The sequence below is a fragment of the Mustelus asterias genome, chromosome 5 (genome assembly GCF_964213995.1).
Source record: "Mustelus asterias chromosome 5, sMusAst1.hap1.1, whole genome shotgun sequence".
NCBI classification, from domain to species: Eukaryota; Metazoa; Chordata; class Chondrichthyes; order Carcharhiniformes; family Triakidae; genus Mustelus; species Mustelus asterias.
In genome coordinates, this window is record NC_135805.1 from 55,277,200 (window position 1) to 55,301,757 (window position 24,558).

The 24,558-nt window shown below is 44.7% G+C and overlaps 1 protein-coding gene across 4 annotated transcripts in view; it reads right to left on the minus strand.

Moving 5' to 3' along the window:
* snap91a (synaptosome associated protein 91a) overlaps positions 1-24,558 on the minus strand; it is a 195,346-nt gene that overhangs the window by 108,230 nt on the left and 62,558 nt on the right. For all 4 annotated transcript variants that reach the window (XM_078212609.1, XM_078212607.1, XM_078212608.1 and 1 more), the window contains one exon: positions 23,272-23,414. In XM_078212609.1, the coding sequence (XP_078068735.1) occupies positions 23,272-23,414 (143 nt within the window). The remainder of the gene's footprint in view (positions 1-23,271; positions 23,415-24,558) is intronic.

Here is a 24,558-nt window from a genome sequence, read left to right on the forward strand (position 1 = left end):
ACAAAACTTTTCTGACTTTCTGATAAGCTCATATTTGTCTAAGTGCTCAAAAGTGTCCCCAACAGATTTAATAACTTCCCACAACTGAAATCCTTATAGGCCAAAGATTTTCTAGTTCATCTTCCTTATCCTTCTGAAATAGTGGAATGAGATCAGCAATTACAAAAAAAAATCAAAGAGCCCAAGTTCACCAGTGAACCTGGCTTCAGAACGATCCACTGTCCACCCCCTTGCGGAGGCTCCCCACACCCTTGCACAAACCCAGTCACTGTGTTTGGGCCCCCCCCCCCGCAACCACCCTGTCATAGCCCCACCCCACTCAGGCCACATTCCCTTGGTACTGCCCCGGCACCTATGGTGCTCAATTGGTCACAGCCCACAACCACCCAGGGGTTTGAATGGCCTTTGATTCCCACCGGCATGGCATTGGCACCTGGTCTCCACTATTGCAGAGTAGTAGCGATTCCTGCTGATGTGACACCTTGCTGGCGAGGGGAGAAGCATCTGGGAGGGCAGAAGCAGCCATGCCAGACTTGTTAAATCATATATAAATGAAGTCAATCCTTTAGGGCACAAAGCCGTTCTAAAAAACCTCCAAAATAGGTATATTGTTTTGGATTCTGTGGAGGGGGATGACCCTCCAGGGGGCAAGCCACGAGGACCAGATCGCCTGCACAGAGACAGACTCAGAGGCCCAGAAGGGAAAGAAGGGGATTAGGAGAGAAATAGTGGTGGGGGTTGCGATGGTTAGAGGCACGGACAGGCAGTTCTGTGGGCGCGAACGAGACTCCAGGACAGTAGTCTGCCTCCCTGGTGCCGGGGTACTGGATGTCTCCAAGAGGGTAGGAAGCATATTAAAAAGGAAAGGTAATCAAACAGATGTAATTGTACACATTGGTGAAAATGACGTAGGTAGAAAGAGCGGGGGGGGGGGGGGGGGGGGGGGGGGTCATACGAGAGCAATTCAGGGAGATGGGTGCTAGGCTAAAAAATAAGGCCTCCAGGGTAGCAATCTCTGGACTGCTCCCAGTGCTAGTGAGGCCAGGAACAGGGAGATTCTACAATTGAACACGTGGCTAAATGACTGGTGCAAGGGGGAGGGTTTCAAATTCATAGATCATTGGAAAGTCTTCAAGAGAGGATGACACCTGTACAGAAAGGATGGGTTACACCTTAACTGGAAGGGCACAAATATCCTGGCTGGGAGTTTTGCTAGAGTGTTTCGGCAGGGTTTAAACTAGTGTGGCAGGGGGGTGGGGATCAAAACAGTAGGTCAGTAAGTACTGAGGCTGGGGTCGAGCTGGGGGCCAGGGCAAAGCTAGCTAAGAAGAGCATTCTGGAGCAGGATGACCTGAGTGGGCCTGGAGGTCTGGAGTGCATCTGCTTCAATGCGAGGAGCGTAACGGGTAAGACAGACGAACTTAGGGCCTTAATGCTTACGCGGAATTTGGATGTGGTTGCGGTGACGGAGACATGGTTAAAAGGAGGACAGGACTGGCAGATGAATATTCCGGGGTATAGTGTTTTAGGCGAGATAGAGGAGGGGCTAAAAAAGGTGGGGGAGTAGCAGTATTAGTTAGGGAGCATATTACCGCGGTGCAGAGGGTGGACAATTTAGAGGGGTCATGTAATGAGTCGCTGTGGGTGGAGCTCAGAAACATGAAAGATGCAATCACTATGCTGGGGGTATACTACAGGCCACCCAACAGCACACGGGAAGTGGAGGAACGGATATGTCAGGAGATTCTGGATATGTGCAGAAAAAGTAGGGTTGTTGTAGTGGGAGACTTCAATTTCCCTGGTATAGACTGGAAAGTGCTTAGGGCTAGGGGTCTGGATGGGGAGGAATTTGTAAAATGCGAACTGGAAGGTTCTTTGGAACAATATGTAGATAGCTCAACTAGAGAGGAGGCTATACTGGATCTAGTTCTGGGAAATGAGCCCGGTCAGGTCGTCAAAGTTTCGGTATGGGAACATGTGGCAAATAGTGACCACAAGTCTGTTAACTTTCGGATAGTAATGGACAAGGACGAGTGCTGTCCTAAGGGTAGGGTGCTAAATTGGGGGAAGGCTAACTATAGCCGGATTAGGCAGGTATTGGTGGCTGTTGATTGGGAGAGGCTGTTCGGGGGCAAGTCCACGTCTGGCATGTGGGAGCCTTTGAAGGAACAGTTGATAAGGCTGCAGGACAGGCATGTGCCTGTAAAAAGATAGATGCGGATTAATCCAGGATAGTCAGCATGGATTCGTGAAGGGCAAGTCGTGCCTCACAAATTTGATTGAATTTTTTGAGGAGGTAACTAAGCGTGTTGATGAAGGTAGGGCAGTTGATGTCATATACATGGATTTTAGTAAGGCGTTTGATAAGGTCCCCCATGGTCGGCTTATGATGAAAGTGAGGTGGTGTGGGATAGAGGGAAAGTTGGCCGATTGGATAGGTAACTGGCTGTCTGATCGAAGACAGAGGGTGGTGGTGGATGGAAAATTTTCGGATTGGAGGCAGGTTGCTAGCGGAGTGCCACAGGGATCAGTGCTTGGTCCTCTGCTCTTTGTGATTTTTATTAATGACTTAGAGGAGGGGGCTGAAGGGTGGATCAGTAAATTTGCTGATGACACCAAGATTGGTGGAGTAGTGGATGAGGTGGAGGGCTGTTGTAGGCTGCAAAGAGACATAGATAGGATGCAAAGCTGGGCTGAAAAATGGCAAATGGAGTTTAACCCTGATAAATGTGAGGTGATTCATTTTGGTAGGACTAATTTAAATGTGGATTACAGGGTCAAAGGTAGGGTTCTGAAGACTGTGGAGGAACAGAGAGATCTTGGGGTCCATATCCACAGATCTCTAAAGGTTGCCACTCAAGTGGATAGAGCTGTGAAGAAGGTCTATAGTGTGTTAGCTTTTATTAACAGGGGGTTGGAGTTTAAGAGCCGTGGGGTTATGCTCAAACTGTACAGGACCTTGGTGAGACCACATTTGGAATATTATGTGCAGTTCTGGTCACCTCACTATAAGAAGGATGTGGAAACGCTGGAAAGAGTGCAGAGGAGATTTACCAGGATGCTGCCTGGTTTGGAGGGTAGGTCTTATGAGGAAAGGTTGAGGGAGCTAGGGTTGTTCTCTCTGGAGCGGAGGAGGCTGAGGGGAGACTTAATAGAGGTTTATAAAATGATGAAGGGGATAGATAGAGTGAACGTTCAAAGACTATTTCCTCGGGTGGATGGAGCTATTACAAGGGGGCATAACTATAGGGTTCATGGTGGGAGATATAGGAAGGATATCAGAGGTAGGTTCTTTACGCAGAGTGGTTGGGGTGTGGAATGGACTGCCTGAAGTGATAGTGGAGTCAGACACTTTAGGAACATTTAAGCGGTTATTGGATAGGCACATGGAGCACACCAGGATGATAGGGAGTGGGATAGCTTGATCTTGTTTAAGATAAAGCTCGGCACAACATCATGGGCCGAAGGGCCTGTTCTGTGCTGTACTGTTCTATGTTCCATGTTCTAAAAAGGAAGGATAGGAAAGGTAGGATTCAAGAGCCGTGGATAACCAGGGAAATTGAAGATCTGATCAAAAAGAAAAGAGGCGTATGTTAGGTCCAGACAACTGAAAACAGATGGAGCTCTGGAGGAATACAGAGAGAGAGTAGGTAAGAACTCAAACGGGGAGTTAGAAGGGCAAAAAAAGGTCACGAAATGTCCTTGGCAGACAGGATTAAGGAGAATCCCAAGGCATTTTATTCATATGTTAGGAACAAAAGAGTTGTCAGGGGAAAAAGTCGGACCTCAGGGACAAAGGAGGGGAATTATGCTTAGAACCCAAGGGAATAGGGGAGATCCTAAATGAATACTTTGAAACATAGAAACCCTACAGTGCAGAAAGAGGCCATTTGGCCCATCGAGTCTGCACCAACCACGATCCCACCCAGGCCCTACCCCCATATCCCTACATATTTTAACCGCTAATCCCTCTAATCTACCCATCTCAGGACACTAAGGGGCAATTTTAGCATGGCCAATCAACCTAACCTGCGCATCTTTGGACTTGGGTATCGGTATTCACAAAGGAGAGGGACTTGTTGATTGGGAGTGTCTCAGAGGGAGGTGTTGACCCATGAGAGAGAATCTCCATTACAAGGGAGGAAGTGTTAGGTTTTTTAGGTAACATTAAAACTGACAAATCCCCAGGGCCTGATGGCATCTATCCTAGACTGCTCAGGGAGACAAGAGATGTAGTTGCTGGGCCTCTGACGGAAATCTTTGTCTCTTCGTTGGACACAGGTGAGGTCCCTGAGGATTGGAGGATAGCGAATGTGGTACCGTTATTTAACAAGGGTAGCAGGGATAACCCGAGTTATTATATGCCAGTGAGCTTGATGTCCATGGTAGGGAAGTTGTTGGAGAGGATTCTTAGAGACAGGATGTATGCGCATTTAGAACGACACAATCTCATGTGACAGACAGCATGGTTTTGTAAGAGGGAGGTCGTGCCTTACAAATTTGGAGGAGTTTTTTGAGGAAGTGACAAAAACGGTTGGCGAAGGAAGGGCCGTGGATGTCGTCTATATGGATTTCAGTAAGGCATTTGACAAAGTCCCTCATGCCAGGTTGGTTAAGAAGGTTAAGGCTCATGGGATACAAGGAGAGGTGGCTAGATGGGTAGAGAACTGGCTTGGCCACAGGAGACAGAGGGTAACAGTCGAAGTGTCCTTTTCCAGCTGGAGGTCTGTGACCAGTGGTGTTCCGCAGGGCTCTGTACCGGGACCTCTGCATTCATTCATGCATCGATTGATCGATTTATTTATTATATATGTGAAAATGATTTGGAAGAAGGTGCAACTGGTGTTATCAGCAAGTTTGCGGATGACACGAAGATGGCTGGACTTGCAGATAGCGATGAACATTGTCAGACAATACAGCAGGATATAGATAGGCTGGAAAATTGGGCGGAGAAATGGCAGATGGAATTTAATCCAGATAAATGCGAAGTGATGCATTTTGGAAGAATTAATGTAGGGGGGAGTTACACAATAAATGGCAGAGCCATCAAGAGTATAGAAACACAGAGGGACCTAGGTGTGCAAGTCCACAAATCCTTGATGGTGGCAACACAGGTGGAGAAGGTGGTGAAGAAGGCACATGGTATGCTTGCCTTTATAGGACAGGGTATAGAGTATAAAAGTTGGAGTATGATGTTGCAGCTGTATAGAACGCTGGTTAGGCCACATTTGGAGTACTGCGTCCAGTTCTGGTCGCCACACTACCAGAAGGACGTGGAGGCTTTAGAGAGAGAGAGAGAGAGAGAGAGAGAGAGAGAGAGAGAGAGAGAGAGAGAGAGAGAGAGAGAGTGCAGAGAAGGTTTACCAGGATGTTGCCTGGTATGGATGGTCTTAGCTACGAGGAGAGATTGGGTAAACTGGGCTTGTTCTCCCTGGAAAGACGGAGAATGAGGGGAGACCTAATAGAGGTGTACAAAATTATGAAGGGCATAGATAGGGTGAACAGTGGGAAGCTTTTTCCCAGGTCGGAGGTGACGATCACGGGCTCAAGGTGAGAGGGGCGAGGTATAACTCAGATATCAGAGGGACGTTTTTTTTTTTTTACACAGAGTGGTGGGGGCCTGGAATGCGCTGCCAAGTAGGGTGGTGGAGGCAGACACGCTGGCATTGTTTAAGACTTACCTGGATAGTCACATGAGCAGTCTGGGAATGGAGGGATACAAACGAATGGTCTCGTTGGACCAATGAGCGGCACAGGCTTGGAGGGCCGAAGGGCCTGTTTCTTGTGCTGTACTGTTCTTTGTTCTAGTCTTGGCCTCATGCTCTATCTTTCTGGGTCACCACACAGAGCAGGTAAAATGGTGTCCAACCTCGATATTTATTTTAGAAACACTGGCCACGATTGTCCAGGCCCATTCACCATGGGTGGAAATCCCATTATGGCTAACTCTTGTGAGAAGGCCTTAATAGAATGCGTGCCAGGGAGATCGCAGAATGAGTTATTTCCTCCCCAGTGACGTAACTGATTACCATCAATTTGCATGGATTTGAATATGTCTAATGGCATAACACCACACTTTCCAAGTGCGTCAGATGATTCTTTGAACAGGGCGCACCAATCTCTGTGGAGCCGGCCTTGCTGGCATCATTAGGATACACACGGACACAGACACTTTTATTTGACAAAGTGTCAGGAGATGTGGAGAGAGAACCTTGTTTTTCTTAGGAGGAACAGGCTGATTTTCAGTCAGAACGTGTCACTTATATTTTTGGGGAAATTCCGCCTACTTTATATTTCTAACCAACAACTGTATAATTTAATTGCACCTTATTTAATGCTGTCACTTTTCAACTTTTTCTGCATATTGCAGATTACATTAGTAGAATCTCATAAGAGAGATCTCAGCAGTCATTGTATGTCCTACTGTGAATCCATCTGTTTCTTGATATTACCCAGCTATTATAATATGCAGTGTTGCAGAATTAAAAGGAAATGTGGAGTATTAACTATTATTTTGCTCTTTGAAAATACTCCAACTATACCTTTATTTAAATAAAATGTGAATACAAGCCATAACTCTATTGAACATTTGCTGTTCCCATAAAATAATAGCATAGTCCAGCCTGAACACACAATATGATAATTACCCATCTTGCTTTCAGCCATCTGTTTTCTCTCACAAAATTACACTTTGGGTCTGAAGGGATGTGTAATCCAACAGAAGTATAGATGAAATGACCAGTAAACGTCACTCATAATAGACAATACCAAATTGTTCATGCAATTAAAAACATAATTGATTGCTTCCCATTAATGGTCACCGACTGCTTTGATGCACATGGTGGGGAAAAAAATGGTTAGGAGCTCCCGCAAGACTGATGCGTAAAGGCAGAACTGGAATTTTTAAAAATGGAGGTATGAAATTTATCAGGACAATCAAGGTCTACTGCCTCAGTGCTGGGGACCGGGTTTAATTCCGGTCTGTGTGGAGTCTGCACATTCTCCCCATGTCTGCATGGGTTTCCTCCGGGTGTGAAAACCTCCATTTTTAAACCTCAAATAGACCATTGTCCGCAGCAAACTACCCAGCCTTCAGGAGAATAATGACCACGACACCACACAACCCTGCCACAGCAACCTCTGCAAGACATGTCAGATCATCGACATGGATGCCATCATCTCACGTGAGAACACCATCCACCAGGTACACGGTACATTCACTTGCAACTCAACCAACGTTGTCTGCTTGATACGCTGCAGGAAAGGATGTCCCGAGACATGGTACATTGGGGAGACCAGGCAGACGCTATGACAACAGATGAATGAACACTGCTTGACAATCACCAGGCAAGAGTGTTCCCTTCCTGTTGGGGAACACTTCAGCGGTCATGGGCATTCAGCCTCTGATCTTCGGGTAAGCGTTCTCCAAGGCAGCCTTCACGTCACACGACAACGCAGAGTCGCTGAGCAGAGACTGATAGCCAAGTTCCGCACACATGAGGACGGCCTCAACCAGGATCTTAGGTTCATGTCACACTATCTGTAACCCCCACGACTTGCCTGGGCTTGCAAAATCTCACTAACTGTCCTGGCTGGAGACAATACACATCTCTTTAACCTGTGCTTCACCCTCTCTTCACTCACATTGTCTGTACCTTTAAGACTTGATTACCTGTAAAGACTCGCATTCCAATCATTATTTTGTAAATTGAGTTTGTATCTTTATATGCCCTGTTTGTGAACACAACTCCCACTTACCTGACGAAGGAGCAGCACTCCGAAAGCTAGTGGCTTTTGCTACCAAATAAACCTGTTGGACTTTAACCTGGAGTTGTGAGACGACTGACTGTTTACCCCAGTCCAACGTCGGCATCTCCACATCATTGTGGGTTAACCCACAGCATGTGGACCGCAGTGATTCAAGGCAACAGCTCGCCACCACCTTCTCAAGGGCAACTAGGGATGGGCAATAAATGCTGGCCAGCCAGTAACACCCATGTCCCATGAATGAATAAAAAAAAGCTCAACTCTATAATATAACATGACTGGAATGGTTTCCAATGATGTGGAGATGCCGGCGTTGGACTGGGGTAAACACAGTAAGAAGTTTAACAACACCAGGTTAAAGTCCAACAGGTTTATTTGGTAGCAAAAGCCACACAAGCTTTCGGAGCTGCAAGCCCCTTCATCAGGTGAGTGGGAATTCTGTTCACAAACAGAGCATATAAAGACACAAACTCAATTTACATGAATAATGGTTGGAATGCCAATACTTACAACTAATCAAGTCTTTAAGAAACAAAACAACATGAGTGGAGAGAGCATCAAGACAGGCTAAAAAGATGTGTATTGTCTCCAGACAAGACAGCCAGTGAAACTCTGTGGGGGTTACAAATAGTGGGACATGAACCCAATATCCCGGTTGAGGCCGTCCTCATGTGTGCGGAACTTGGCTATCAGTTTCTGCTCAGCGACTCTGCACTGTCGTGTGTCGCGAAGGCCGCCTTGGAGAACGCTTACCCGAATATCAGAGGCCGAATGCCCGTGACTGCTGAAGTGCTCCCCAACAGGAAGAGAACAGTCTTGCCTGGTGATTGTCGAGCGGTGTTCATTCATCCGTTGTCGCAGCGTCTGCATAGTTTCCCCAATGTACCATGCCTCGGGACATCCTTTCTTGCAGCGTATCAGGTAGACAATGTTGGCCGAGTTGCAAGAGTATGTACCGTGTACCTGGTGGATGGTGTTCTCACGTGAGATGATGGCATCTGTGTCGATGATCTGGCACGTCTTGCAGAGGTTGCTGTGGCAGGGTTGTGTGGTGTCATGGTCACTGTTCTCCTGAAGGCTGGGTAGTTTGCTGCGGACAATGGTCTGTTTGAGGTTGTGCGGTTGTTTGAAGGCAAGAAGTGGGGGTGTGGGGATGGCCTTGGCGAGATGTTCGTCTTCATCAATGACATGTTGAAGGCTCCGGAGGAGATGCCGTAGCTTCTCCGCTCCGGGGAAGTATGGACAACGAAGGGTACTCTGTCCACTGTGTCCCGTGTTCGTCTTCTGAGGAGGTCGGTGCGGTTTTTCGCTGTGGCGCGAATTTGGTCCCCATGGCTGTTCCGTGTTGGGGACCAAATTCGCACCTCAATATGCCAACATCTTCATGCACAGGTTCGAACAAGACTTCTTCACAGCACGGGACCTTCAACCGATGCTATACACTAGATACATCGATGACATTTTCTTCCTTTGGACTCATGGTGAACAATCACTGAAACAACTCTATGATGACATCAACAAGTTCCATCCCACCATCAGACTCACCATAGACTACTCTCCAGAATCGGTTGCTTCTTGGACACACGCATCTCCATTAAGGACGGTCACCTCAGCACCTCACTGTACCGCAAGTCCACGGATAACCTCACGATGCTCCACTTCTCCAGCTTCCACCCTAAACACGTTAAAGAAGCCATCCCCTACGGACAAGCCCTCCGTATACACAGGATCTGCTCGGGTGAGGAGGATCGCAACAGACACCTCCAGACGCTGAAAGATGCCCTCATAAGAACAGGATATGGCGCTCGACTCATTGATCAACAGTTCCAACGCGCCACAGCGAAAAACCGCACCGACCTCCTCAGAAGACAAACACGGGATACAGTGGACAGAGTACCCTTCGTTGTCCAGTACTTCCCCGGAGCGGAGAAGCTACGGCATCTCCTCCGGAGCCTTCAACATGTCATTGATGAAGACGAACATCTCGCCAAGGCCATCCCCACACCCCCACTTCTTGCCTTCAAACAACCGCACAACCTCAAACAGACCATTGTGCGCAGCAAACTACCCAGCCTTCAGGAGAACAGTGACCATGACACCACACAACCCTGCCACAGCAACCTCTGCAAGACGTGCCAGATCATCGACACAGATGCCATCATCTCACGTGAGAACACCATCCACCAGGTACACGGTACATACTCTTGCAACTCGGCCAACGTTGTCTACCTGATACGCTGCAAGAAAGGATGTCCCGAGGCATGGTACATTGGGGAAACTATGCAGACGCTGCGACAACGGATGAATGAACACCGCTCGACAATCACCAGGCAAGACTGTTCTCTTCCTGTTGGGGAGCACTTCAGCGGTCACGGGCATTCGGCCTCTGATATTCGGGTAAGCGTTCTCCAAGGCGGCCTTCGCGACACACGACAGTGCAGAGTCGCTGAGCAGAAACTGATAGCCAAGTTCCGCACACACGAGGACGGCCTCAACCGGGATATTGGGTTCATGTCCCACTATTTGTAACCCCCACAGAGTTTCACTGGCTGTCTTGTCTGGAGACAATACACATCTTTTTAGCCTGTCTTGATGCTCTCTCCACTCACATTGTTTTGTTTCTTAAAGACTTGATTAGTTGTAAGTACTGGCATTCCAACCATTATTCATGTAAATTGAGTTTGTGTCTTTATATGCTCTGTTTGTGAACAGAATTCCCACTCACCTGAAGAAGGGGCTTGGAGCTCCGAAAGCTTGTGTGGCTTTTGCTACCAAATAAACCTGTTGGACTTTAACCTGGTGTTGTTAAACTTCTTACATGGTTTCCAATGCCATAGCTTTTGGGGCACTCTATTTATACTTGGAAGGTTTCATCAGTTTCCAAATGTACCAGTGACCATTATATTGTTGACTGCTTCACTTTAGAGGACTACATTTATGTTTGAAAATCTTTGCCACCTGTCTCAAGTGGACGTTAAAAATCCCTTGCCATTATTTTATGGAGTCCTCCATATCCTTCCCAACATTTCTCCCCCAACCACTGCAAAAGTGAATCGAACTGCCGTTCAGAAGATCTTACGGTGCAAGTCATTTGCCTGGACTGTTGTTTTTAAACTGACAGATCAGTATGGGATACAGACCAACCACCATGCCCTACTCCACAACCCCTCCCCCATTTCAAAAAAGGGAGAAACTTCTATTGAATCTATAAAGCCTCAGAGTGTAAAAGACCAGTGTTTGGTTAAAAAAAGCCGTTGTAGCTTACCTGCAAAAGCAATAGCTGATTAAATCAGATGTTGTTACATGCCAGTTTTTATCCAGCACAAAAAGTAATAAAGTCTAATTGGTTACATGGCACAACAGTGAAGGTTCAGGAGCAGCTCCGCCTCATTGAACTAAAATTTTGGTTATTTGGATTTAAATTTCAACCTGAACAATGGAAAGGATTCATTACCAACTAGTACAACCAGAGAAGGGACTTCAACTTTAAATTCAACTTTCCCCTCAAATTCTTGGACTATTTACCCCTTTGAAGCAGTTCTCTGTTGAAATTCCTGACCAATGACTTTTCCTTGTCCAAAGATTATTACTCCCTCTAAAGAAAAACCCACAATTGATCAGTGCTGTCTCCAAATATGTCCCATCTTAGTCCTCCCTTTCCCTTCACCTCTGCAGCTCTATGCCCATCTCTGACAAAACTCCACATGCAAAACTACTCAATCCAGCTTCCATCCTGATCAGTCTAATGTGACATTCTGTGACATGACTATGGTTGGTTATTGCTTCTTAAACTCTTCGCAACATTAATCACTGGCAGTCATGCCATTATCCTTCATGCCTTTCCTGTTATCCAGCTCCAAAACACTGTCCTTATCATTTCAGACCTACTTGATCCAGCACATCCAGGTGAGGAAGTTTCTCTTTCCTCTCTCTCAATAGGTCTGTTCTCAGTTATGCACATACTGCCCCTCAGGCATCATTTTCAAATAGAAAGAGGGGGTGAGGCAGTGATGGTGTCAGATTTGACGTGTATGCTTTACCATCACATCCCGTGACTTCCTTTATGCTGTCAGGCTAACTACCTGATACTAAAATTATTAAATTATGTCAATATATAGAATGTTGCAGATGGATTGATCATATTTTACTAAAACTATTTAGATTCAGGAATCATGTCTTTGGATTGTTTATGGTAAATGCCATTCCTTTCGTTAAGGAAGGCAAGGAAGGAAAGAAACCAGTTAGATACAGTCCTAAACCCTTCATGTTAGTCAAGACAGAGAACAAACTTTATTGGAGAAAGTTATTAAGGGAGGTGGATTAGAAGCAGGCAGGCAAATGGTGTTAAAGGCATCAATCCCAGCCCTCTACTATACTCCTTATACACCTATGACCGTGTGGCCAAATTCCCCTCCAATTCGATTTTCAAGTTTGCTGACAACACCACTGAAGTGGGTCGGATCTCAAACAATGAGACTGAGTACAAGAATATACTCAGTGAATCTGGTGAATTGGTGTGGCAACAATAATCTCTCTCTTTCTCAATGTCAACAAAACGAAAGGAGATTGTCATTGACTTCAGGAAGCGTAAAGGAGAACATGCCCCTGTCTACATCAACAGGGACGAAGTAGAAAGGGTCGAGAGCTTCAAGTTTTAGGTGTCCAGATCATCAATAACCTGTCCTGGTCCCCCCCATGCCTTCACTATAGTTAAGAAAGCCCACCAACGCCTCTACTTTCTCAGATGACTAAGGAAATTTGGCATGTCAGCTACAACTCTCACCAACTTTTACAGATGCACCATAGAAAGCATTCTTTCTGGTTGTATCACAGCTTGGTATGGCTCCTGCTCTGCCCAAGACTGCAAGGAACTACAAAAGATCGTGAATGTAGCCCAATCCATCACGCAAACCAGCCTCCCATCCACTGTCTATACTTCCCGCTGCCTTGGCAAAGCAGCCAGCATAATTAAGGACCCCATACACCCCGGACACTCTTTTCCACCTTCTTCCTTCGGGAAAAAGATACAAAAGTCTGAGGTCACGTACCAACCGACACAAGAACAGCTTCTTCCCTGTCAGACTTTTGAATGGACTTACGTTGCATTGAAAGTTGATCTTTCTCTACACCCTAGCTATGACTGTAGCACTACATTCTGCACTCTCTCAACGGTATATTTTGTTTGTAGCGCACACTAAACAATACTTTTCACTGTATGCTAATACATGTGACAATAATAAATCGAATATGATCTAAATAAATAGCTGAACAGGCTCCTTGGGCTAATTATTGTGATGGAATACTCACCACTTACCCAGAAACACTAACAGCTTGCACCATCCAGGGCAAAGCAGTCTGCTTCATTGGCACCCGTGATTATCTTAACCATTCACTGTCCAAACTGGTGCAACATGACTATAGTACACACCATCTATATGATGCATTGTAACAACTTGGCTAGGCTGCAATGTAACTTCCTAAACCATTGACCACTGTCACCTAAAAGAGCACCGGACTGGCAACAGCTTCAAGTTCCATCCAAGTCACAGACCATTCCAACTTTGAAATATATTGTTTCTTTATCAATGCTGGATCAAGTCCCCGGAACGTCTTACCATTCAGCACTGCGCAAATATCACCACTACAGGGGCAAAGCAGTTTAAGAAACAGGCTCACCACCACTTAAGGCAATTAAGAATGGCAATCAATGTTGGCCTTCCCAGCAACACCCACATCCCAGGAAAAAAGTTAGAAATCATAGAAACCCTACAATGCAGAAAGAGGCCATTTGGCCCTTCGAGTCTGCACCGACCACAATCCCACCCAGGCCCTACTCCCATATCCCTACATATTTACCCACTAATCCCTCTAACCTACGCATCTCAGGACACTAAGGGACAATTTTAGCATGGCCAATCAACCTAACCCGCACATCTTTGGACTGTGGGAGGAAACCGGAGCACCCGGAGGAAACCCACGCTGACACGAGGAGAATGTGCAAACTCCACACAGACAGTGACCCAAGCCAGGAATCGAACCCAGGTCCCTGGAGCTGTGAAGCAGCAGTGCTAACCACTGTGCTACCGTGCCGCCTTATTGACGTTGTAAAAATGCTGAAGCTTCATATAACTGCTCATTCACATAAACATTAGCATCTTATTTCAAATCTACACCTCAGAAAGAGTGCAAGGGAGAACATCCCTTATGCAATTCTAACAGTGGTGGGATACACAAAGGATTATTTGAACTTGAATTTGTTTTGATTCAGTCAGATGACCAAACCAGGGACCAATGAGCTTGTAAAACCAGATCGGCAGTCAATGATTTGTCAACCGTTTGCTGCCAACACAAAGCATACGCAGTCAATTCGTACTCATGGCAAGCAGTATCAGCAATGTCCAGGGCTAAAAATGGCACTGTTGAAATAATCACAGCTGTGTTTTCTCTCTGGTTTAAGTAACAGTCAAAGGCATATAATTTCATGCAAGTATAATTTCAGCACAAAATTTAACAGCAGGCTTGAGGCTGGTCATGAAATATGGGGCGTTTCACACCAAGTATTTTAATGCTTCTGGATTAAACAATCTTCAAAATCCTTGTGTCATTATTGCATAATTTGGGTTCTTGTAATTCAATGCAATCGCTGCATAAATGGGGTTACCTTATGAGATGAGTTTTAACCATAGGAGACTGGGGTTCAGCCTATCCTCTCTGGCAAACTCAATTTAATACATGGATTCAAAATTGGCTTAGCTGTAGGAAACAGGGGGTGATGACAGACTGCTGCCTTAGTGACTGGAGGCCAGTGACTAGTGGTGTACCACAGGGATCAGTGTTGGGCACCCTATTGTTCATCATTTATATTAAAGACGTAGATGACTATGTGGGGGTAGGATCAGTAAGTTTGCCAATGACACAAAGATTGGCCGGGCAGTTAACAGCGAGGTTGAGTGTCTTGGGCTATAGGAAGATATAGGCGAGATGGTCAAATGGGCAGATAAGTGGTAATCCTGAAAAGTGTGAGGTGATGCGCTTTGGAAGGATTAAATTGACAAGGAAGTATACGACGAAAGGTCGTATACTTCCCTATTGGGAAGTTCCGAAGTACAAAGGGACCTTTGGCGTGTTTGTCCATGGATCTCTGAAGGTGGAAAGGCAGATTAATAAGGTGGTGAAAAAGGCACATGGCAAACTTGCCTTTATCAATCAGGGTATAGATTATAAAAGCAGAGAGAGGTAATGATGGAGTTGTATGGAACTTTGGTGAGGCTACAGCAGGAGTACGGTGTGCAGTTCTGGTTGCCACATCATAGGAAGGATGTGATTGCACTGGAGTGGGTGCAGAGGAGATTCATCAGGCTGCTGCTTGGGATGGAATATGTAAATTATAAAGAGAGGTTGGATAGGTTTGGGTTGTTTTCTCTGGGTTAAAGTCCAACAGGTTTATTTGGTAGCAAAATGTGGCTTTTGCTACCAAATAAATCTGTTGGACTTTAACCTGGTGTTGTTAAACTTCTTACTGTGTTTACCCTAGTCCAACGCCGGCATCTCCACATCATAGTCTTCTCTGCTCCAGAGAAAACAGAGGGGCGACCTGATTGAGGTGTTCAAGATTATGAGGGGCATGGACAGGGTGGATAAGGAGCAGCTGTTCCCCTTAGTTGAAGGATCAGTTATGAGGGACACGAGTTAAAAGTGAGGAGTGGGAGGTATTTGAGGAAAAACATTTTTGCCCGGAGGGCGGTGACAGTCTGGAATGCACTGCCTGGGAGGGTGGTGGTGGCAGGATGCCTCACATCCTTTAAAAAGTACCTGGATGAATACTTGGCATGCCATAACATTCAAGGCTATGGGCCAAGTGCTGGCAAGTGGGATTAGGTGGACAGGTGAGGGCCTTTCATGCATTGGTGCAGGTTCAATGGGCTGAAGGGCCTCTTGTGCACTGCTGTATTGTGTGATTTGAGCCAGAGATGTGCACAGTATGCCAAGGTATTCTATTGTTTGAGTTTGGTTGGCTCACATTTGTAATTTGGAAGGATACCTTTATCTAAGTAAAATTGATAGCTTTTTAGTTCTTCAAGCTAAATCTAAACTTCCAATCATATTCACTGCAGGCAATGTGTCTATAAAGATGAGAGCTTTTCAAGCATGCACACAAGTGTACTGGCACATTGGGTGCAGCACAATGTCATTGGCGTGCTGTGCATGCGCAGACTGGCCATCTTGCAGTAGTAGGAGTCGGTGTTATCAATTTTAGTCTTGAACTAATGACATTTCACCAAACTAAAATTAATTGAATTCACCTACCATAACCAGTTTTTTCCAACCACTGCCCATCCCACTCCCCAAAACCAGAAATTCCCATCCCAGGTCATTAGAGCTCTAAACAGTCCATCAAATTGTCCATCCCGCCCGCAGTCCCATTTTAGGAGGGACTGGAAAATTTACTCCATTTACAATCATAGAAATTGCAATTCTTCTGATCACAAAAGTAAATCCTTCTTTATGGTGTACATTAATGTGCTGGATATACAGCAATACACTAAATAGGATGGAAAGTATACTGAAGTGAACAGGAAGAGGCCCAATAGCTGAAATCTAGACTGGGTGTAGACGAAGTGTTTCAAAGATGCATGCAGAATATTTTATCAAGGTCTAAAATACAAGAGGCAGGAAGGTTATGCTGGAACTGTATAAAACACTAATTAGGCTACAGGAAGAATGTGATCACACCAGAGGAGGCTGTGACAGTTTATGAGGACATTGTCAGGAATGGAGAATTTTAGGCACGAGGGAAAATTCAATAGGGTGTGATTGTTTCCTTTGGAACCTAGCTAGAGTTATTCCAGGTGGTGATTAAGTCACCTACCCAGAGTACATTGTGCTTACTATGCTTAGTACTTCTTCCAAAAAAAAAATCATGGTTCAACATGGAGTACCTCCAATTAATCAGCTGAGGGAGGTCAATAGATGATAATTGCGAATGAGTAGAGATTTAATTGAGGTGTATAAAATAATGAGGATCTGGATAGAGTGTATTCAAAGGGTCTATTTCCCTTAGCAGACAGGTCTATATCCAAGGACATAGACTAGAAGTACTTGGTATAAAAGAAGAGTAGCTTTTTCCGCCCAGAGAGTGACGGAAGTCTGGACTTCAATGGCTGGAAGTGTAGTAGAGGCAGAAATCCTGATTGCATTTAAAAAAAATACTTTGATGTGCACTTGAAATGCCCATAACCTACAGGACTATGGACAGAGCTGGAAAGTGGGATTAGGCTAGATAGCCCTTCCTGGCTGATATTGATAATGTACCAAATGGCTTTCATTTGTGCTAAATTTCTATGCAGTTGTTACTCTCATCAATACTGTCTGAATAGATGTAACTGTATCGCGTGGATTGGGGAGGACAAGGTTTAGTAGGCTTTTCCACATGTTGATTCTCTCACCTTCCACTGCAGGCCCAGTTTGGCATGTATGTTCTTCAGAACTCAGCCAGTTTGGTCAGTACTGGTGCTACCGAGCCAGAACTATTCCAGATGGTGATTATGTCACCCACCCAGAGTACATTTTGTGCTTACTATGCTCAGTGCTTCTTTAAAAAAAAAATGGTTCAACATGGAGTACCTCCAATTATCCAGCTGAAGTCGGTCAGTAGATGGTAATTGGAAGGGGTTCCCGCATGTGTTTGTACTGACTTGAGTAAATAACTTGATGCAGTTTTCCAAATACATATTTGCTCTCAACTTAGAAAAAGTTGACGGATTATACTAATTAAATCTTTCCTGAAAAGGACAGTACATTTTTAAACTGTGAACAAGAGCCGCTTGTGACGATAACCAGCCAATCTACTTTCCTTTACGCATCACAAATTGCCACATAAATTTTCACATTTAAAAAATGCAAATATTGTAAAAATTAATAGATTTTTTTGCTCCCAAATACAATTACAGAACTGTGCACCGAGAAATAGCATGCATTGTCAACATTTGGGGAGGGGATGGCATTTTGGTATTGTTGCTGGATTAGTAACACAAAGACCCAGGGCAATGGGACTCGGGTTAGAATCCCACAACAGGAGATAGTGAAATTTGAATTCAATAAAACTCTGGAATTAAAAGTCTAATTTAATCCATGAAATGCAATCTGACGTACACTTTCACTCAAAGAGTAATGAATTCTGGGTCAATTAAACTTCAAGAAACTACCTGCTGGCCTCATCATAATTTACTGGGAAAGCAAAGCGTCCTTCAAATACCATACATCCACTTACCTGGCCAACTGCGTTTCCTGCTCCACCCACACTTCCTGCTTGTATTTCTAACTTGAATACAAATCACTGAAACAGTTACTATAACATGCGCTTGAATCCTCTATTTGCTATTAGGCAAATATGAAGAAACCCCACAGCAGTAGGGACAGAATTAGACCAGTTAGCCAGTCGGGTCTGTCCCACAATTTAATTAGTGGAAGGGTGGATATGTAATGGAACGCCATTTATCGGTCTGTCACCCATATTCTTTGATAATTTTACCTCAAAATATTCTGTCTCCGAAAGTTTAATTGACTCAGAATTCACTACTTTTTGGGTGAAAACCTACTTTTGATTGCATCCCTAAATGGTCCAGCTCTAGTTTTAAGGGCCCCATTGTTCTGTAATCTCTAACCAAATAGTTTCTCCATCTATTGAAATCCATTTGTTAACATAATTAGATCACACTTCCAACTTTCTAAAATCAAGAGAATATATACCAACTTTAAGTGATAAAGGGGGAGGTGGCTAGATTGGTGGAGAACTGGCTTGGTCACAGAAGACAGAAGGTGGTAGTGGAAGGGTCTTTTTCCGGCTGGAGGCCCGTGACTAGTGGTGTTCCGCAGGGCTCTGCTGCTTGTGATTTATATAAACGATCTGGAAGAAGGTGTAACTGGGGTGATCAGTAAGTTTGCGGACGACAAAATTGGCAGGACTTGCAGATAGTGAGGAGCATTGTCAGAGGCTACAGAAGGATATAGATAGGTTGGAAATTTGGGCAAAGAGATGGCAGATGGAGTTCAATCCTGATAAATGCGAAGTGATACATTTTGGTAGAAATAATGTAGGGAGGAGCTATACGATAAATGGCAGAACCATAAAAGGGTTTAGATACGCAGAGGGACCTGGATGTGCAAGTCCACAGATCCTTGAAGGTGACGTCACAGGTGGAGAAGGTGGTGAAGAAGGCATATGGCATGCTTGCCTTTATAGGACGGGGCATAGAGTATAAAAGTTGGGGTCTATAGATGTATAGAACGTTGGTTCGGCCGCATTTGGAACACTGCGTCCAGTTCTGGTCGCCACACTACCAGAAGGACTTGGAGGCATTGGAGAGAGTACAGAGGAGGTTTACCAGGATGTTGCCTGGTATGGAGGGGCTTAGTTATGAGGAGAGATTGGGTAAACTGGGGTTGTTCTCCCTGGAAAGACGGAGGATGAGGGGAGACTTAGAGGTGTATAAAATTATGAAAGGCATAGATCGAGTGAACGGTGGGAAGCTTTTCCCCAGGTCGGTGGTGACGTTCATGAGGGGTCATAGGTTCAAGGTGAAGGGGGGAGGTTTAACACATATCAGAAGGACATATTTTACACAGAGCGTGGTGGGGGCCTGGAATGCACTGCCAGGCAAGGTGGTGGAGGCGGACACACTGGGAACGTTTACGACTTATCTAGATAGCCACATGAACGGAGTGGGAATGGAGGGATACAAAAGAATGGTCTAGTTTGGACCAGGGAGCAGCACGGGCTTGGAGGGCCGAAGGGCCTGTTCCTGTGCTGTATTGTTCTTTGTTCTTTATGCAACTGTCCTCAGTTAAGCCAGTTTAGTCCCTATATCGTTCTGGTGAACTTGTGTTGTACCTCCTCAAGGCCAACATACAGTTCCTGAGGTGCCCAGAACTGAACACAGCACTGTGCTATATACAACTGTCACATAGTTTCCACCTCTTTGAATTCCACTGCCCTTGAGATAAAGGTGGTGACAAGGCAATTTATTTCTACGTGTCATTTTAATTTGTTTTGGAGGATGGGAATAGATGAGGGGGGTCAAGATATATTCAAGCATTCAGAAGTCTAACTTTTGTTCATGGTCAATTATTTCTTTGAGTTCCAAATCAGCATCATGCTATTTTGTTTTCTCCCAGAAACATTTACTGATTTGCCAAAAACATAGGTTGAATTTTTTCAGGATGTGACTAAACACATTGAAGGAAGAGCAGCAGATGTAGGTCCGGATGGGATTTATCCAAGGATTCTCTGGGAGGCAAGAGAAGTGATTGCAGCGCCTCTGGCTCTGATCTTCAGGTCGTCGTTGGCCTCTGGTATAGTACCAGAAGATTGGAGGTTAGCGAATGTTGTCCCATTGTTTAAGAAGGGGAACAGAGACTTCCCCGGGAATTATAGACCGGTGAGTCTCACTTCTGTTGTCGGCAAGATGTTGGAAAAAATTATAAGGGATAGGATTTATAGTTATTTGGAGAGTAATGAATTGATAGGTGATAGTCAGCATGGTTTTGTGGCAGGTAGGTCGTGCCTTACTAACCTTAGAGTTTTTTGAGAAAGTGACCAAGGAGGTGGATGGGGGCAAGGCAGTGGACGTGGTATATATGGATTTTAGTAAGGCGTTTGATAAGGTTCACCATGGTAGGCTTCTGCAGAAAATGCAGATGTATGGGATTGGGGGTGATCTAGGAAATTGGATCAGGAATTGGCTAGCGGATAGGAAACAGAGGGTGGTGGTTGATAGTAAATATTCATCATGGAGTGCGGTTACAAGTGGTGTACCTCAGGGATCTGTTTTGGGGCCACTGCTGTTTGTAATATTTATTAATGATCTGGATGAGGGTATAGTTGGGTGGATTAGCAAATTTGCTGATGACACCAAAGTCGGTGGTGTGGTAGACAGTGAGGAAGGGTGTCGTAGTCTGCAGGAAGACTTAGACAGGTTGCAAAGTTGGGCCGAGAGGTGGCGGATGGAGTTTAATGCGGAGAAGTGTGAGGTAATTCACTTTGGTAGGAATAACAGTTGTGTTGAGTATAGGGCTAACGGGAGGACTTTGAATAGTGTGGAGGAGCAGAGGGATCTAGGTGTATGTGTGCATAGATCCCTGAAAGTTGGGAATCAAGTAGATAAGGTTGTTAAGAAGGCATATGGTGTCTTGGCGTTTATTGGTAGGGGGATTGAATTTAGGAGTCGTAGCGTTATGTTGCAACTGTACACAACTCTGGTGCGGCCGCACTTGGAGTACTGTGTGCAGTTCTGGTCCCCACATTACAGGAAGGATGTGGAGGCTTTGGAGAGGGTGCAGAGGAGGTTTACCAGGATGTTGCCTGGTATGGAGGGGAGATCCTATGAGGAGAGGCTGAGGGATTTGGGATTGTTTTCGCTGGAAAGGCGGCGGCTAAGAGGGGATCTTATTGAAACATATAAGATGATTAGAGGTTTAGATAGGGTGGATAGTGATAGCCTTTTTCCTCTGATGGAGAAATCCAGCACGAGGGGGCATGGCTTTAAATTGAGGGGGGGTAGTTATAGAACCGATGTCAGGGGTAGGTTCTTTACCCAGAGGGTGGTGAGGGATTGGAATGCCCTGCCAGCATCAGTAGTAAATGCGCCTAGTTTGGGGGCGTTTAAGAGATCCGTAGATAGGTTCATGGACGAAAAGAAATTGGTTTAGGTTGGAGGGTCACTGTTTTTTTTTAACTGGTCGGTGCAACATCGTGGGCCGAAGGGCCTGTTCTGCGCTGTAATGTTCTATGTTCTATGTTCTATATATGGACTTCAGCAAGGCATTTGATAAGGTGCCCCATGCAAGGCTTATTGAGAAAGTGAGGGGGCATGGGATCCAAGGGGACATTGCTTTGTGGATCCAGAACTGGCTTGCCCACAGAAGGCAAAGAGTGGTTATAGATGGGTCATATTCTAAATGGAGGTCGGTCACCAGTGGAGTGCCCCAGGGATCTGTTCTGGGACCCTTACTCTTTGTGATTTTTATAAATGACCTGGATGAGGAAGTGGTGGGATGGGTTCGTAAGTTTGCTGATGACACAAAGGTTGGAGGTGCTGTGGATAGTGTGGAGGGATGTCAGAAGTTGCAGCGAGACATTGATAGGATGCAAGACTGGGCGGAGAAGTGGCAGATGGAGTTCAACCCAGAGAAGTGTGAGGTGATTCATTTTGGCAGGTCAAATAGGATGGCAGAATATAATATTAATGGTAGGACTTTTGGCAGTGTGGAAGATCAGTAGGATCTTGGGGTCAGAGTTCATAGGACGCTCAAAGCAGCTGTGCAGATTGAGGCTGTGGTTAAGAAGGCGTATGGTGTACTGGCCTTCATCAATTGAGGAATTGAGTTTAGGAGTCGTGAGATAATGTTGCAGCTATATAGGACCCTGGTCAGACCCCACTTGGAGTACTGTGCTCAGTTCTGGTCGCCTCATTACAGGAAGGATGTGGAAGCCATAGAAAGGGTGCAGAGGAGATTTACAAGGATGTTGCCTGGGTTGGCGGGCATGCCTTATGAGGACAGGTTGAGTGAGCTCGGTCTTTTCTCCTTGGAGAGACGAAGGATGAGGGGTGACCTGATAGAGGTGAATAAGATGTTGAGAGGTATTGATCGAGTGGACAGTCAGAGGCTTTTTCGTAGGGCTGAAATGGTTGCCACAAGAGAACGGAGGTTTAAGGTGCTGGGGAGTAGATAGAGGAGATGTCAGGGGTAAGTTTTTCCATTCAGAGGGTGGTGGGTGCGTGGAATGGGCTGCCGGCAACGATGGAGGCGGCGGATTTGATAGGGTCTTTTAAGAGACTTTTAGATAAGTAAATGGAACTTAGTAAGATAGAGGGTTATAGGTAAGCCTAGTAATCGCTAAGGTAGGGACATGTTCGGCACAACTTTGTGGGCTGAAGGGCCTGTGTTGTGCTGTAGTTTTTCTATGTTTCTATTACATTAACAGGGAAACATGGTAGTTCAAACAAGGCACTTACGTTCTATTAAGATTTGTAGGGTCAATGCATCAGACCCAAATTTATTGTAACCCTGGAATTTAAGGATTATTGGTAGTAGCATCTTACTTAGGGAGTATAAATGAGAAAATATGGTGCAGTGTTGAGCATACTCGATTCATTTTGTTCCTGAACTTTCACCAAGAAAACAAAATATTCCTGTGATCTGAAAATCAGATGAAGTACTCTACGCATCGAATTTTACAGACTACACTAGCATCAAGTGAAGCTCTATTCATGGCTTATATCCACAAAATTGACTTAAAATAACCATGAATGTCCATACCAAATCAGTTCCAGTTTCCGCGGTCCCCATTTTCAGAAATTTTTGAGACAACAGTATTAATCTATCTTCAGTATAAACAGTTATAGCTAATTTTCCCTATATGCACAAATGAACTGAAATACTAGTTTACATGAGATAATTCATCTCAGCCACATTGAAATAAGATGAAGGATTAATAAAGTGTACCTCATTGCCATGGACCATCAAATGATGTGTAGTAACCAAAGCCTTAAACACCACTACCCAGCTGCTGTTTGTTGCTCTCTCAAAAAGAGTGTCAGCCATCTGAGGTATGTTAACATTGGTCTCATTTGTAGCTTGTATAAGATCTGAAAAGACAAGAATATCATGCAATTCAAACAAGGAGAAAAATAGCAAAACAATTTTCAGTTTGCCTACCCCCTGAAATGACAAGTAATTTAGTTTGCATAGAAAAGAGCAAATGTAAAACTTTGAAGACTTTAGATGTTAGACGATCAAAAATAGCTTAAATATACATAAAAACAAAATGCCACAGATACTGGAAATTTGAAACGAAAATACTGAAATATTCAGTAGGTCACACAGTATCTCTGAAAAGAGAAAACAGAGTTAATGCTTCAAGTTGAGACCATGCATCAGAACTGGAAAGTCAGAATTAATGTAGCAAGAATTTTTAAAACAAGTTCAGAAGCAAGAGAAAGGAAAGAGTCAAAGGGAAGCTATATGACAAGATGGAAGCCAGGAGATATTAAAATGAAAAAAGGGTGAGGGGGTGCAAGACAAAAAGGTGATGTTCATGGATTGGAAACAAAAAGATGAGCCAAAAGATGTAAATTGGAAAGTAAAATCATCAACAACTGCCATCAAAATAAAAACAGGCAGAGATATCGGCTTTGCAACATGCATTTACTACTTCAACTTTTCCTCCTTCCACCCTAGCACAGACCTTCCTTTTTGTTTTCTACCACCTGGACTTTCCTTGCCTCTGTACTTGCTTGAAATCTTTCTCCAGTTCTGGTGAAAAGTCATTAATCTGAAACGTTAACTGTTTTTATCTCCATAAATTATGTCTGACATGCGGTGTACTTCTAGTTTTCTGATTTATTTTAACCACAAACCTCACTATACTTTGAAATGGAAACTGCCGCATTATTCAACTCATTCCATTGTCACTCCAGCTTTGATTTCAAAGTTAGAAAGAAAAGTGTGCTTTTGTTTGAAAAAAATCATGTATGGAAGTCAGAGTTCCAATGTGACCAGTTGACTCAGTGAGAAACATTGGGGGGGGGGGGGGATTAATTGAGAAATTCACCAGAAGTTACATTGGGGGGCATCAGCCATTTGGTTTACGAATGTGGTGTGTATGACCACTATTGATTTACATGGACTGTATATTTACTGAGAACAAGATACTTTTTGGTAACTTGTGATCAAGTTTATTTTATTTATTTTATAGTGTCACAAGTAGGCTTGCATTAACACTGCTATGAA